This window comes from Marmota marmota, unplaced genomic scaffold (genome assembly GCF_001458135.2).
Source record: "Marmota marmota marmota unplaced genomic scaffold, marMar, whole genome shotgun sequence".
Taxonomy (NCBI): Eukaryota; Metazoa; Chordata; class Mammalia; order Rodentia; family Sciuridae; genus Marmota; species Marmota marmota.
In genome coordinates this window covers 19,096-35,617 of record NW_026007317.1, presented here as the reverse complement: position 1 = coordinate 35,617, position 16,522 = coordinate 19,096, and the positions used below count along the sequence as shown (strand labels likewise).

The window sequence follows — 16,522 nt, the reverse complement described above, 5'->3', positions numbered from 1 at the left end:
CAGGAAGTGGTCAAGTTCTAGTTTTCTATCTGCGAGTTACCTCTTGGACAGACAGGGGTGAAGTTGCATCCTCCACTGGGTGGTTTCTGGGTTTCTATGATGGAGCAGCAGGTACAGGGTATGTACCTAGAGTCAAGGCAGCCTTCTCATGAATTCCAGCTCCTGGAGGTAATGGGCAGCTTGATATAACTTTTAGTGTCTCAGTTTCTTCATCTGTGACATGGGTCAAGTAATAACTGAAAGGAAGCTGAGCTGAGGTCTCTCATATTCCACTAGTGCTCTACAGCTCCCACTACCCAGATGTATAGAGATGGGAATGGGAGACTAATGACAGGAAATGCAGCTAGAATCACAGACATCCACTGTACTCCAGGCTCTATTCTACTCACTTCACATGGACTTCCTGGATATCTTAGGTTTTTCTAAGAGATTATGAGCACAGATAGGATTCTGACTCTCTTACTATGTTTCCTTTCTTTCCTGTCCATTTCCAATGCTGGTAATAAAACCTAGTGCCTTGCACTTGACAGTGGAGTGCTCTGATATTGAGCTACTTCTTACCCCCCTAGATATATATATATATGACTGTTAGGACTGTGTACAAGTACTGTACCAGTCCTCACAACAGCCCACATGGCACACACATGCATTTATTCCCATTTTCAAGGTTAAGGTCTGCAGATAGTGCTCTATAGCCTAAGGTCACACCACCAGGAAATGCCAACTGAAGATGCCAACCCAGGCAGTTAGCCCTACTAGAATTGGAGCTCTTTTTTGTGGGTTTGGCCACATTGCCCAGGCTGGCCTCTAACTCTTGGGCTCAAACAATCCTAATATTTCAGCCTCCCCGGTAGCTGACACCACAATTGCAGGCCACCATGTCTGGCCCCCACATTTGAGTTGTAATCAGTGTGTGGCCTTGCTCCTTGCTGTGAGCGCCTTCACCCACTACTCTTTTCTTCCCTGTCTTGCCCCAGGGAATCTCTGAAGAAAATAAAGTGCGTGTATGAGAAGACACTCCAGATGGGTGACCCTGCCAGCTTGGAGCCCCAGATCACAGAAACACTAAGCCATATCAAACGGCTGAAATTGGAAGTACAGAAGTACAAGGTAAGGGGAAGGCCCTGCGTAGGGGTAGAGTCATCACCAGACTGGCTAAGTTACTTCTGGCTGGGGTACAGGGATCCAGTTGTTTCTCATCAACATCTTGGGTGTGCATGGATGATCTCAGGAAGAATCCAGGTGCAGGGTGGGCCAACCTCTGAACCCTGGCCTGGAGATGATGTGATCTCATCCTCCAAGGCTTGTCTGGCAGAAGCTGAGAGGCAGGTCCTAAGAAAGCTAGGGGACAGCCTGTGCCAGCACACCTGTCCTCACAACCCCCCATCCAGTGTCCCCAGGGACAGTAGCAGAAACGCTTCACAGGTCAACAAGGAGAGGTGAGCCGGGAGGCCAGAGCACATATGGCCAGAGATACACAGAAGACCTGCTTCCATCTGCCTTCTTGCCCCAGACAGCTCTGAAGAGCACACCTCAGAAGAGGGCCAGGAAACCCCTATGTACATGGCATGTGATGAGGATTTTGAGGAGCCTGCATCACCCATAGGCCAGTGTGTGTCCATTTACCACTTTGAAGGTGAGAACACATGGGGGTGGAGGGGTGGGGGCACATCAGTTGCTCTGGTGTGTCTGGCTAGTTTGTTCAAGTTTTTCTAATGCAGAGAACTGGGCCCACCCCACAATAGGGTTCAGCGAAGGCAGCATCTCTGTGACCAAGGTGAGGACCTCAGTCTGATGGAAGAGGACAAAGGCAATGGCTGGATATGGGTCTGGCAGACACAGGGAGGTGAAGGCTATGTGCCCACCTCCTACCTCCGAGTGCCACTCAACTGAACCTGCCAGAAGCAGGAAGAGAGGGCCTATAAGCTGCTGTTCCTGGGCCATGGGTAGCCCCAGGACCTATGCACTTCATTTATGCCCCATAGCTTTGGCTGTGACCTGTGTAACCTGCTGCCCACCCCCATCCCACCTGTCATCCCAATAGACCCGCTGTGCCTTTCAAAATCAATGTATATACTCATGTTCAAGTCTTTTCTTCCTGCCACTTGGCTTGGGCCATTTTGTTACATATCATTCTTGTTGATCTGCAATAAAGCAACCATAGCAGGGTTTCAAATATAAAACTTCAGAATATGAACAAGCCCCTGAGCACTTTGGTGTAACTCATTCAAAATGACCAGTTAAATTCTGCTACACTTGTTTGATATTGTTCTGCTCTTTCTATGGAGGAAGAAGGAACCCATATTGACACCTTTGGTTAGCCCAGTCATATTCACTTCTACATTCACTCATTGTACTATGGTAAATAAAATGTATCTAAGTCACAGAATTTATGTTAATTTATTACATCAGCAGTAGGAAGCTTTGAATGGGAAAGGGACTTGCATTCATGTTTAGGGTTAAATTATGAATTGTTAGTTTAAATCTGAGAATATGGTAAAAACAAGAATTTAACTAGTAATGTTTTCTATGAACATGAGTAGAGCTCAGAAAGGATTCAGAAATTAAGAATGACTATAGAAAATTTAAATCTATCCTACAGGCTTGGGGTTGTGGTTCAGAGGTAGAGAGCTCACCTAACACATGCAAGGCCCTGAGTTCTATCCTCAGCACCACATAAAAATAAAAACATAAAATAAAAATATCGTGTCAAACTACAACTAAAAAATAAATACTAAAATAAATCTATCTCATATCTCAATATTCAATTTGCAAGCTTATCTCATATCTTTGTGTGTTTCAAAAACTGTCTTCTATTAAATGTTACTGAATCTAAACCGTCATCGTCAAGGTAACTATATATGTCTAAATACACTTGTTCTGCTTTCCAGTGAAGCATTAGTCAAAATTACTTCTATGGGATGAAAACAAGAGTGACCCTACAGAAAGTTGTAGAAAAGCAAAGGCAACATGTTATAGTGTTTGAATATCAGATTATAGAGTCTATGAGGAATAAGAAGACACTTAATCCATACACATTATCATGTTACATTATTCAATTTCCCTGAACTGCAATGGAGCAGCCAACATGGGGCAACTTATCAATAACAGGTCCTCCAGTTTAATTTTATATTGAAAATAAAAGGAGGTATTCCTTTAAATACTGATTGTTCTTATTTTAGTTGTAGGAAAAACTTACCTTTTTGACAAGTTTCCATGATAACAAGATGTAAACTGTTTCATTTGCTTTGAAATGCAGAAATAAGTAAGCATATCACTGGGATTTCATTGATTTTTTTTAAAATTTATTTATATTGAAGTTAGGAAATATGTAACTATTTTTAGATTATATGAGATTTTTTGATTTACCATATCTTCTTGATCCACAATGTTATATTCAACATTGAAATCACAATACCAACATTCATATGAACACTAAATGGAAAATAATTAGAAATATTTTAAGTACTATTAGCTCAGAATGCTACACAAAGTTTTATGTGAATTTTAGCAAGCGCATAATACATTACTGGGAGTAATCATAATATACTCTACTAATTTTTTAGAAAAAGGAAATAAAAGAGTCAAATGTTCTCTATTAGTTCATGAGAACAATGACTTATTTTCAGGTTGTTTTTCTTATTGTTTTGTTTTTTTTCACTGCCTTTCCTCTGGTTTGTTTCAAAAGCCTGGAACAGATTTGATATTCTGGAAAGCAATTTTAATAAAAACTAAAACTGCATTTGATTAATTTTCATGAGCTATACATTTTTCATATTTAGTATTTTTCAATCACTGAGATGTAATAATACAGCCAGGCGCCATGTTTTCTGCATGCAGAATGGATGTCAGCAACTGGAAACTTCATAATGAAGAGTATAGTGCTGCACTCTTGGAAAATCCTACACCATCAATAATCTGAAGAATACTGACAATATTTTTTCTAAGGATAAACCCTAACCACTCTGAATAGATAGGTATTTTGAGAAACCAGGGCTCTAACTTTTAAAAGTCTGAGGTATGTTCACCACAGTATGTTTTACTTATGTGGTCATTTGTATGTAATGATGCATATAATTTAGCAATCTATGAAGTATTTCTGAAAGTTCTCCTTCAATAAAAATGTAAATTAAAATTCTAAACAGATTCTTAAATTCTATAATAGATCAGAAATTTCATTCTCAAAAAGAAAAAAAAGTCTTTTAAAGATTGATTACATACTGATAAATAATTAAACTACCTCTAAATTGTAACAAAGAGATGACAACTGCAGCAGAATTAAAACCAAAAAGCAAAAGATGCTGCCAGCAGTCACAGGAATTGAACCTTCTTCGTCAATTTGACATTTTGCTACCAGCTCTAATATTATCACTGCATGTAACTAAGCATAGATATATACAAGTCGTAGTTACATAACATATTTACATTAATGAAAATGAACTCATAAATGAGAACGTTCTTTTGTGCTTCCTATTTCCTCTTTCTTCATCTTAAAAATTTAAGTCAGTATTCAGATAATTTTATTGATTGTTTAAATTACAGACCAAGAATTTCCCAGCTAAACGTTGCTCAAGTAGATCCTTTCTTCAAATGGAAATGAGATATATTAACCTTAAGATTTGTATCAAAGCTGAGAATTTTTTTTAACAAATTGTACTGACTAGGATAAAATTACTCTGAAACTACATCAAAGGCAACAATATAATTGGAATTGATAATTTGATAATTGATGCATATTCATTTAAAATACGATCATATCTGTAAACCAAAATGGAGAAACATAATAACTGGACAATCAAATTTATTATGAGACAGAGAAATTATTATATTCTATAGTGAACAATGAATATGGTAAACAACAGTTTATTCTGTGTTTCAAAATATCTAGAAAAGAGGTTTTTGAATGTTTCCAACAAAGAAATGATAAATATTTGATGTCATTGATATGCTGATTTGACCACTGTACATTGTACAATGTATCAAAATGTGGCAAAGTGCCCCAGGAATATGTACAATAATTCTATGTCAACATTTTCAAAAGTTTATTTTGTATGATGAACTCTTGTAAGTAATATGTATCTATGTATTAGCTTATTCTAATTATCTTCTATTTTTTATTCTAACTATAATAAAGGCATAAAGATTTACACATATTTAATAGTATATGTCAGTTAAATGATGAAAGGTCAGTTTTTTGTCTATTTACACATTCCCAAATGAATAATAATCTCATTTCTTAAAATGATTACATGAATAGAAGTTTTTCCATGTAACTAACAGATGTATTTGGCAGTAGGATAATAAGGATAAATAATACTATGTAATTTTCCCTAATCATTTATAATATTATGAAGGAAAGGCAAGTGCATATAGATTTATTAAATTGTAATTATCAATTTCATGAGCCTCAAACTCAACCTTATAATTACTAAGATTGGCATAGTGTATTGCCTCTAAAGTTTGTGGTCAATGCCTCTGACAGTTTAGTGTAGACTAGTTTGTCAATATATTATAACACACAAACTTTAAGATATATGTTCTTAACTATAATTACATTGGATTAAATTGATTATCAAGTTTAAGTTCATGGGCTTAGGCTCTTGTCCACTTTAACTACATAGATGCAATATGTTTAAGAGAACATTAAGTGGACTACTTTTCATAGTTTCCATGGTTGGTTTTGTTTAATTTAACTGGTTTAAGGATATATGGATAATTAAAAAAACTCTTTATTCTAAGTGCCTTTGTGCTCAGCAGATTGAGACCCTCCCTGTCTCAAAATTTAAAAAAAAAAATGAAGGGATATGAAAAAAAAAAAAAAAAACGGCAGCTAAACATAGTGATACAAATCTGTAACCCAAGTCACTCGAGGTTGAGGCAAGTGGATCACACAAGTTCCAGGCTACCATGGTCAAGTTGGTAAATGTCTGTCTCAAAATAAGGAGGAAAAAAGGCTGTGGGGAGCTGGGTGTTATTCAGTGGTATAGCACTTTTCTGATATGTGGGAGTCCATGGGTACATTTCTCGGTAACAAAAATAATTTTAAAAAAGGGAAAAAAATTAGTTAAGCACATGAATTGTGCCATAAAACCAAGCAACCTCTGGGAGTAGAGAAAGGACAAGGAAATCAATTAAATTTGGGAAGATACATTTTTCTAGTCTCTATTACAAAGGCTTAGATAGGTGATCTCTAGGATTCAATATTTATTCTTTGAGTATAGAGCAAGCAGAATAAGAAAACAGTCAACACCTGGTGCTGCATGCACAGTGCATTCTGTTCTCTTTCTTTGGCTATAATGTCTTCAACAGTTTCAGAAAGACTAGTGATGTCAAACCAAGATTCAACCCTGGAAGAAAAAACTGATCATAAGTTAATTTATCAAATCAATTCAATTATATAAATACATGCGTTACAATTTTACATTAATTTGCATATTATGGATATTTTGCCAAAAAACCCCTTAGATGCAATTTGTAAATATATAGAAGACATTTGAATGACAAAGAAGAAGTGATTGTATTTTTTGAACCAACAATCAAGAACTGAGATTTGGCAGAAGGCTCCGAGTTCAATCCTGGTACTGAAGAAAAGAAAAAAATGGCTGAGGACATAGCTCAGGGGTACAATACCTGCCTGGCATGTGAAACTTGGGTTTGATTCCCAGCACTGCAAAAAAAAATAATAATAATAATTAGTTTTATTAAGAGCTATAATCTGAAAGGGAATATTTTTCTTATTTCAAATATGTTAACATAATCTTATAATAGCTTAAATATCAAAAAAAGAGCCAGTTAAGGTAGTTCCCTCCTGTAACTGAGCTACTCTGGATTCTGAGGTTGGTATATCACAAGTTTGAGGCCGGCCTCAGCAACTTACTGACATTTTTCCTCAAAATAAATAAGAAAAAGAGCTGGCTATGTTGCTGAAACAACTGCCACTATTATTAATCATTCCTGGGTTAAATCCCCAGTAACCCCCCACCACCCAAAAAACCCACAAAGATTAAGGTACAGAGTTTTGTTTATTTGCTTTTATACTGGTAGGTATTAAAATCAAGACCTCAAGCCTTCAAGTGAATCACAAGCCCAAAGTACATAATTTATAAAATATTCTGTATGGTTACAAAATTAACAATAATGTGTAAAAGCCATGGCCATATGGTGTATTTCTATAGGTATTTATCTGATACATTTCAACAAATATTTTTAAGTTTATCACAAATATAACTTCATAATATATCTAATGCATATCCTTAGTTCCACTCAATGTAAAAAAAATCATTAAAGTGAGCAATTAAGTGTAAATATGTACATATTAATAACATTTCTAAATACTATATTTTTAGTATATCAAAATTTGAAAAACTGCTACTTTTATATAGTAATGAAACTAGATGTTTTCAAGCACAAATTGCCTAAAGTATGTTTTAAAAAATTTCAATTCTCATCTTTTAAATATTCCAACTCAATAGGTCTCCACAGGACTTGAAAATATTGTCCTTGAATAAAAGTTTGCATAGCCATAATAACCAGCCTGACCTTGGGCACCAGTATTTCATGATCAGATATAGAATACATTTTCAAAATAAAACATTACAGCATTTCCCCATGATCGTAGAAGTAAATATCTATTATTTTGACCTCATTTTCTTGTATTTCCATGTGAAATATTTTGTTATTTTGTCTCCTCTTCCAATGAGTATACTTTTCCCATATATTTTTATGATATAATCTAAAATTCACACAATTACTAGAATAAAACTGCTAGGTTAAAATCAGTAAACCTTGGTTTTAATCTTCACTCTTGTGTTAATTTAGTTATGTTCTACAATAACTTTGTGAATAGGCTTTCTTTTTTTATTTTTTTAATTGTTGATGGACCTTCATTTATTTATTAATTTATATGTGGTGCTGAGACTCAAATCCAGTGCCTCATATAAGCTAGGTAATTGCTTTACCATTGAATCACAGCCTCTGTACCATTTAGGCTTTCTTACATGTAAAGTTGGGAATACATTTATCATTTTTATCTCCATGGATTATTTAGTAAAGTTAAAAATAGGAAAATTTATCTAAAGCTAAGAAGAATTTGTGGAAGGTAGTAATTTTAGTTTTTCTTTAATAAAAAGAGGTAAGTTTTTTGTTTTGTTTTGTTTGTTCTGTTCTGTTTTGTTCTGTTCTGTTTTACAGTGCTCGCAAACAAAACCCAGGCCTCACATGGGTAGGCAAGTACAATCCCACTGAGCTACCTCCCCAGTCCAATGCAAGTTAATTTTTAAATCATCTTTTATCTGCTCTCACATACTTTGTGTCAAAAATGGAACACACATTATACCCTACAAAGAACATGAAAAAATAATCATTCAATTTAGCTACCTAGAAGAAAGGAAATAATGTCAGCAAAGAGAAAGGATTTTGATTTTTGGGAAAAAAAAAAACAGAAAATGTTACATATTGTCTTACCTACCTTTTCAAGTAATCAAATACATGTGGAAACAAAAAGTTTAGCAATGACCAAAATTCTGATGAATGGTTTAGTAAGAGTAAAAGAATTTTGTTATCAGCATTGAACTGTTTTAACTCCCTGATTAGATGGCATTTCATATTCTTAGTCCTGTGTCCTTCACCTATTATTATTTCCAGGAAAAATGATGGAAAATGAATAAAGGGAACTGAGGACCTAAAAGGTTCTGTCTCCTTCCCTGGAAGCTCTGGAACCCACTTCAGTTGAGTGGCAGGTGTGAATGAGAACACTCAGGTTTCAGCAGGGAGAACATCAGCAAGCCAGACTCATTGCCAGAGAGCACAGGCAGAAGAGTTCCCTGTCTCTGGAAGGGCATGTCTGTGGCTTCACTTTCAGGAGAGTATTCCGCAGAATTGAGTTAGGCAGTGGATAAAGTGTTCTGTCTGAAAATCCATCACTCACAAGCTGCTCCAACCCCCAGGTGTGGAGATCCTCCGTTGGTGGGGTGCTCTGCAGTAAGAGCATTGGTTCAACAAACATGTCTGTCATACTAGTTGTGCCTGAGTTGGCAGAAGCTGTGTCCCTGCTGTGGAAAGTTTGTATGTGTTTGAAGTCAGGTGGACCCTTATTGACCATCTGGCAGCCCAGGGGCTCTGTTGAAACAGAGGCCAGACCAGGAGTAAGAGGAAAGTTCTAAGCACCTGGAGCAGAAGGGACAAGGAGAAAATTGATGCCCAGGGTGGACCTATGGATGAGTGCAGAGGAGTGGGGAGGCTCAGTACTCAGGTAGAGGGTGGATACAGCACCCAGCTCAGTGCTTTGCATGCAGCCATTATTTGATCGAATTTTTCAACCCTCCTTCAGCTTACCCCTCTTTCCTATGCCCACAGAGCCCAGTCTGCTCAAGACTTCCTGAAAGATGGATGCCAATATTTCCTCCCTTAAATATGTGAATTTACAAGTTTATACTTTCTTTGGGTTTAATTAGTTGTGATTTTCCCTCTTATTTCTTGAAATGAATAGTTGCTTCCTTAATTCCCCAGGCTTCTTTTTGAAGCTCTGGGGCTCTAACATTTCAGTCTCACAGTTGTATCTGCTTCATTATTTTTTCATTATTATTAGGTATTCAGCATTCAGTTAAAACTATTGTCCTGCCTTTAAAAAAAGTTGTCTAATTTTCATTATGATTTTTTTCTTTGACACATGTTATTTTTAATTTAAATATTTATTTAGTTTTAAGATGCTGGAGGTGAATGGAACCTAAGGGCCCTCTATGAGTGAGCTGTATCCACAGACTTTTTTTATAGGGATCTTGTTGGGTTACCCAGGCTGGTTTTTAATATGGGAACCTTCTGCTTGCCCCAGGCCAAATACAGGCAGAGGCCACCATGCCTCACCTTTAGCTTGCTTTCATGGTGTTCAGAGAAGATATATGGCATGATTTCATTCTTTAGAATTTTTGAGATTTTGTTTATGTTCCATTTTCATATTCACTCAAAAAAGAATACATATCCTTTAGTTGTGATGTCGCAGTGTTGTAATAAAGCCCATTAGATGAAGGCTGCTCATCATGTAGATGAGCTGTTGCCTAGTTCATCAGCTGCTAAGTAATGAGTCTTCCATTTTTGCATAATTTAATTGCTATGTATTTTCATAAACATGAGGTATTTCAAAGTGCTAGCTATAGGATGCAGCACTAAATGTATGTATTTTGAAGAAATTAAACATAGAACTTTGCATGTACCCAGTTCTCTGTAGCAAACATGAACAAATATATCCATATAAATAATAAATTTCTTTAGAAAGTTTCTTAGTTCAAAAACAGATAAAGTAATATCTACTCAAAACTTTCACAACTCACTTTCATATAAAAATGTATGTATCAAATTTAGTTTTGTATCAGCATCATACTAAAGTATATAGGCAGTGTAAAAATCAGTACATTACATAACAGAGATTAATAATATATTTATATACAAAACATGCTCCTCGAACATTGAGGTATTATTACTATACTTAAGTGTGAACTTCCAGTCTGATACTGGCTGCAAAATCTCCTGTCATTACCCAGGACATACACAAATGGCAGGTGTGTCAATGGTGTTTACAGATATATTCCCCAGAGGCATCAAATGGCAACCTCCATACATGGAATGTGCTGGAACTTAAGCAGCATTGTAAAAAGAAGGAATGACTGTCTGTATTTTGAAAACTGGAATGAACAAGGTGACTTTCACAGCCCCAAAGTCACAAACTCCCATGACTGTCATGGAGGTGAAATGCAAGAAACTGAAAAGCCACCCAGCACCCCATCATTTGGGATCTCCCAGGTCCTGGTTGAACCACACACATCCTTCCCCCCTCCCAGATACAAATGACAGAGACCCAATTTGAAAGTAAATCAACATTAATAATGTCAACACAATGTTTGTTTAAAAAAAATCAAAATGTGGGTCTGGGGTTGTAGCTTAGTAGTAGGGGACTTGACTCGCATGCATGAGGCCCTTGGTTTGATCTTCAGCACTATATAAATAAATAAAAAATAATGATGTTTTGTCCATCTACAATGAAAAAATATATTTTCAAAAATTGAAATATGCAAAGTGGCACTAACTGCCCATTTGAGAAAGGTTTAGCACATTCAACTGAATTCAAATTTCTTTAGCAACTGCTGCTGTCTTTCCTGCAATCTCTCCTTTTCCAGCAGAAGATAATGCTCCTTGGCCTGGAGGTAGTGAATGTATTCTGTGGCTTTTCTCAAAATGACCACCTTGCTGGCCTTCTTATTCTTCATCAGCTCCAGAATGAGGTCCTTGAGCGTGAGCAACTTGGATCCCAGGATATGGCGGCGCTGGCACTCCATGATGTTTCGTTTGCAGCGATTCTTGAGGTACCCCAAGTTTGAGTGTCCAGTGCTCAAGCTCTTAGCCTTTGGGAGGTTGAAACTCTTGAGAGGTTGTGGGGACACTTCACTCTTGATCTTCTTCTGGAGTGGCACAACCTCACTCTGCACGTAGGGTGAGAATATGACATAGTTGTACTGCTGGTCGACATCGATTTCCTCTTCTTCATCTTGCTCCTCATCATTCTCCTCATCTTTGATTAAAGAATGGAGGAACATTCATGTGAGACACGTGTGAGCAAAATGAACAGACTTATATATAATTCTTGGGTCTAGTTCCCTCATGGCAGGCCATAATAGGATATGCTATAATTTTGGATCCCTCAACATGTGGAAAGAATGTACTTATTGTATAATTCTTTATATATGGAAATAACTTTTCCTTCCCCAGAACTCCAGAGTACTATCAATTTCCTTCTAAGATTTTTGCAGGTGGTACTGTGGGTGTAGCTCAGTGGTAGAGAACTTGCCTATCATGTGCATGGAACTGGGCTCCACACCAGCACCATACAAAAACAAATGCAAAATAAAAAACAAGAACAATAAAAACAACAACAAAACGTTTAGCAAGTGGCTGAAATACAAGGAATCTGAGCTTGAGGTCAGACAGAATCCTTGCTCTACAGTACACTAGCTGCAAGATCCTGGGCAAGATACAGAAGAACCTTTCTAAGCCTCAATTTCGTAGCTCTGCAATGGAGATAATACCACAGCACCTTTGAATTTGGTGAAGAATATATAAACTTAGCCCAGAGCTGGGCTTAGGAGACAGATATTCAGTAATAGGAGCTTTTAGCATAATTGCCAGTCAATCTGCCCCCATGGACTCATGTACCTTTTCATCTTTGCATTTTCAGGAATCTCATTTGTCGAAACTCATTGCTGAGTTTGATTTTCACTCCTTAAACTCAAGGAACACTTTAATTAACTGAGGAAGAAAAATAACTTTAGTTTCACAAATATGAGTTTCATATAGTAGGCAGTTTTTCACCAAGCAAAGGTCTAATCTTAAGTACAGAGCCATAACTCACAGCAGCTACACACTCCTTAATGGGAGCAGCTCCTAAGTCACCAACAATAACAGCAACAAAAAACGTGTAGCAGCTTGTGTGGGTTTTCCCTCCTCTCCTCATTTACTATCACACTAGGATAGAAAATTATTGTTTAAAATTCAAGCATGAAAATCAAAACACAACTTAGGCTTGATCTGATTGGGAATGGAAAGCTGAAAATTTGTGGGATTTGTTCTAAAACTGAAATGGGAGGCTGTTCCATTCTTGTGGGTCCCCTTAAGTCTGTGTTTTGATTTTCTTCCAAGAATACAGCTGTTGGAAGGAAATGCTTCCTCACTGAAACCTGTCAAAGCACAGATATTAAAGGGATAGAACCCTTTCAAACTGCAGGCTTATCACCAAGTTCCCTTCCAGGAGTCTCAGAAGGGTAGGTTCCCAGCCCTGAAGGAAACTCACACTTTTTATCCATGTGCAATGTGGAAACAGTGGTTCTCAAGTCCCAAGGAGGCCCAGCCTCAGGCTCAAAGGACAAGGGATATTCTAGTATTTGGGTGGAGTTCTGAACTCCCAGAGCTCCAGGTAAAAGCTTGTTGTTTTTTTTAACCCTTCCCATCCATTTAAGATGCAAATACTCACAAAGAAATAGTCTCTGAGCCCTACCAGGATGTTTGCATTTCTGGAGGGGTCCTAAGTGCTCACCCTCATCTTCAAGAGCACTGGGTTACAAAAACAACTCAGATCTCAAAGTAAGCCTGGTATTATGGCTAGGAGGAAAAACTGGGTCTAGTTTTCAGGAAGACCCACATTTTGTGGGGGGGAGCGAGAGAAAGAAAATCAGTGGCCACCATCTATACAGTTTCCTTCTAAATTCTTGTGCCCTAAGTAGGATCTTGTACAGCTCTTGTGTCTTTTGGGGGAGTCTTTCACTTTCTATAACCAGGGCCTGAGTCCCTTTCCACTTTGGCACTAACAGGTTTTTTCCCAGTAAAGCATGCAGCAGCCCTTTAATCCCCACACGGGTTGGCCACCCACTTTTCCTTGAAATGAAGATGGGGGATCAGGGTGAGAATAGAGACAGCCCAGATTAAGGTCCCCAAAGAAGGTGGAAACAACTTCAGGGAGGTCTATCTTTGACCATGAGGACGCTTGCAATAATCAGGACCACCAACGCTCCTGCTCCCCAGAGCCAAAACACCAAAGGTAACGAAGGGACCAGGACCCTCAGCTCCATGGCTCCAGGGAGGCAGCCAGACCACAAAAGGCTTTACCTGAGTCACTCAAGACATCCTCTCCGGGGGTCTTGTGGTCACCACCTTTGGCAGGGCCACCGCCTAAGTGCAGAGGGGAGGTCACCTTGGCACCAGCTGGGGCTGCTCCAGCAACCACAGCACCCAAGGCACGGGCACCAGCCTGGGCGATGGACACAGGTGTGGATTCCCGCTTGTTCACCGGGAAGGGAAAGACCATGCAGGGATCCATGAGCTCCGCAGGTAAGACTTCTCCAGCACGGCAGGCTCTGGCCATCCTGCCTCACCCATTGCTCCCAGGGCTGCCAGCTCCCGCTCCCGGGCCCAAGGCAGCCGGACTCGCGGCAGGCAAACCGCGGCAGTGTTGCAACTTCTTGTTCAACGCCTGCACCAGCTTCTCGCCAACCGAGAAACGGCTCCACATGCATTCCTGGAGGATGAGCGGGTTGGGTGTCAGGCCGCCAAGTGCCCACAGGCTAAAGGCTTGGTCCTCCTCGGCGTGGTTGCCAAACAGGTCTGCCTCCGGCTGCAGCATTTCAGTGGTCCTGTAGGAGGGTTCTGGACTGCGCTCCTGGAACGCACAGCTGGGAGACAGGGGAAGGATAGGCAGCAGCTCAAACTTCTTCCAGCTGTCCTCCCCTGGGAGGGTCGAGTCAGGGCCACTGAAGTAGAATTCATCTTCGTCTGGGTAGAAGCAAGTCTGCAGCAAGTCAAACCCAAGGTCTGGGTTCTTGTACATCATGCCCGGCTTGGTGGACGTAGTGCAACTCAGCATCGCTCTCCTCCCAGCTGGCGACTAAGCACTTTTTCCACTCTGTTCTCTTTAATCCGGAGGATGCTTCCTTCTTACCGGATGTGCGGAGGGCGTGACTCTCCCTAATTTCCACTGGTCTTGTAGACTGGTGGGATCTGGATCCCTAGGCCATTCTGTGCTGGAGTCTCCAGGTGGGCTGTGGGGGCTGCGGTCCTAAGGCGGCTGCAGTCTGTGTGTGCTTGCGCCTGGCTGGAGCCTCCTGGCTCCAACCGAGTTCCCAAGAGCCCCTTCCCCAGCATCCACCCAGCGCATCCAGACTGATGACTGTCACAGGCCTGAATGAATGTTCTCATCAGCGTACGATAACTGGTTTGTCCATTTTTCATTTTAATTCTGTCTGGTTTTCACATATGTATTTTGAAGATGTTTAATTAGGTCCACACTAACTTAAGATTGTTTATGCTTTGTGAAAGATTTAACTGGCACCATTGTGTTATATCCCTCCTGCAATTGGTATTATGCGTGCCTTGTATATGCATTGAAGTTTTATCTTTTCAGATATTAAAAGTCAGAATAAAAATAAATACATGGCCTGAGTGGTAGTGTTTGCCTGTCATCCAGTGGTTTGGTTAGGGAGGCCAACCCAGGAGGATGAAAGTTCAAACCATCCTCAGCAAAGGCCGGGCACTAAACAACTCAGTGAGAGCATGTCTCTAAATAAAATACAAAATATAGCTGGGATGTGGCTGAGTGGTTGAGTGTCCCTGAGTTCAATCCCTGGTATCCACATCAAAAAAATAAATGTATAAAGGAAGAGAGAGAGAGGGAGGAAGGCAGGAAGGAAGAAAGGAAGACAGGCAAGTAGGGAGAATTGGTGAAGAGGGCATCATTTTTCAAAAATATTTTAATCTTACATGGACAATTAGATCTTGCAGGGAGTTAGGCTGGATCCCTTACAAGCTAGGGAATGTATGAGAAAAATGACTTATAATTTCTCAGCAATTTTAATATGTGAGAACTAAAGGAGCCCAGGTATTTATGACACTGTAATTTGTAAGGTCATCAAACAATGTCTTATGGGTCATATATGTCCTGGACTTATCAAAAGGTAAGGCAGAATAGTTAAATGCATGAATTCTGGGGCTGGGGTTGTGGCTCAGTGGCAGAGCACTCGCCTCACACATGTGAAGCACTGGGTTTGATCCTCAGCACTACATAAAAATAAATAAGCAAAATAAGGATTTTTTTAAAAAAATGCCTGAACTCTGAAGTCATATAGTCTGGATTCAAACTCTGTTTCCACCACTTATAACTGATGCAAATTTATAATCTTATGTTCCATAATTTTCTCGTAGGTAAACTTATAACTTAGGGAAATTAAATGAGAAAATGTTGCTAAAGGCTTAGAAGAGTGTCTGGCATGTAATAAATGCCCACTTTAGCATAAAGTGGAAAATGCAAGTTTTCTAATTATTTATTGATTGTTTTCAGACTAATATATGAATCTTAAACTGTTACTGTTGTAGGTACAGAAGAGGTAAGGCACTGAAGACAGCAGGAAACAGTTTTATTTGGCTGCAGCCAGGTTCAGAGGGCACAGCTTTTGCTGTAGTCAATCAATGTTTCCCCAAGCTTTGGAAGTACTTTGCCTTCCACTAGCAATGTGTAAGTGATGCAGTTTTTCCACATTCTGGACAACACTCAGTAATATTTGTCATTTGATGATAGCCATTCCTGCAGTATCGATTTGTGCTTTCAATTTTTACTTTCCTAATGCCAAATGACAGTTAGCATGTTTTTGTATGTTTCTTACAATTCCAATATCAGTTTTGGTAAAATATTTATTTATTAAAAGCTCTGTCTAGCCATTATTATTAATCTATTGTTTCACCATGGGAATATCATACAGAATAGTTACAATTCCCTCAAAATCCTTGTTTCTCAGCCAGATGTTTTGGTGCGTACCTGAATCCCAGAAGCTTGGAAGGCTATAACAAGAAGATCAGAATTTCAAAGCCAGCCTCAACAATGTTGAGGTGCTGAGCAACTCAGTGAGAGTCTGTCTCTAAATAAAAAATACAAAATAGGCCTGGGGGTATGGTTCAGAGGTTGGGAGCCCCTGAGTTCAATACACCATACCCA

The 16,522-nt window shown here is 38.9% G+C and overlaps 1 protein-coding gene across 1 annotated transcript; it reads right to left on the bottom strand.

The window, feature by feature from the left end:
* Window positions 1-10,987: 10,987 nt before the first annotated feature.
* Window positions 10,988-16,419, bottom strand: LOC107133701 (N-myc proto-oncogene protein-like). Its single transcript, XM_015475936.2, is given in 2 exon segments — window positions 10,988-11,560; window positions 13,648-16,419. Coding segments are annotated over 2 exon segments (1,209 nt in total). The 5' UTR covers window positions 14,402-16,419; the 3' UTR covers window positions 10,988-11,105.
* Between the last annotated feature and the right edge of the window lie 103 nt (window positions 16,420-16,522).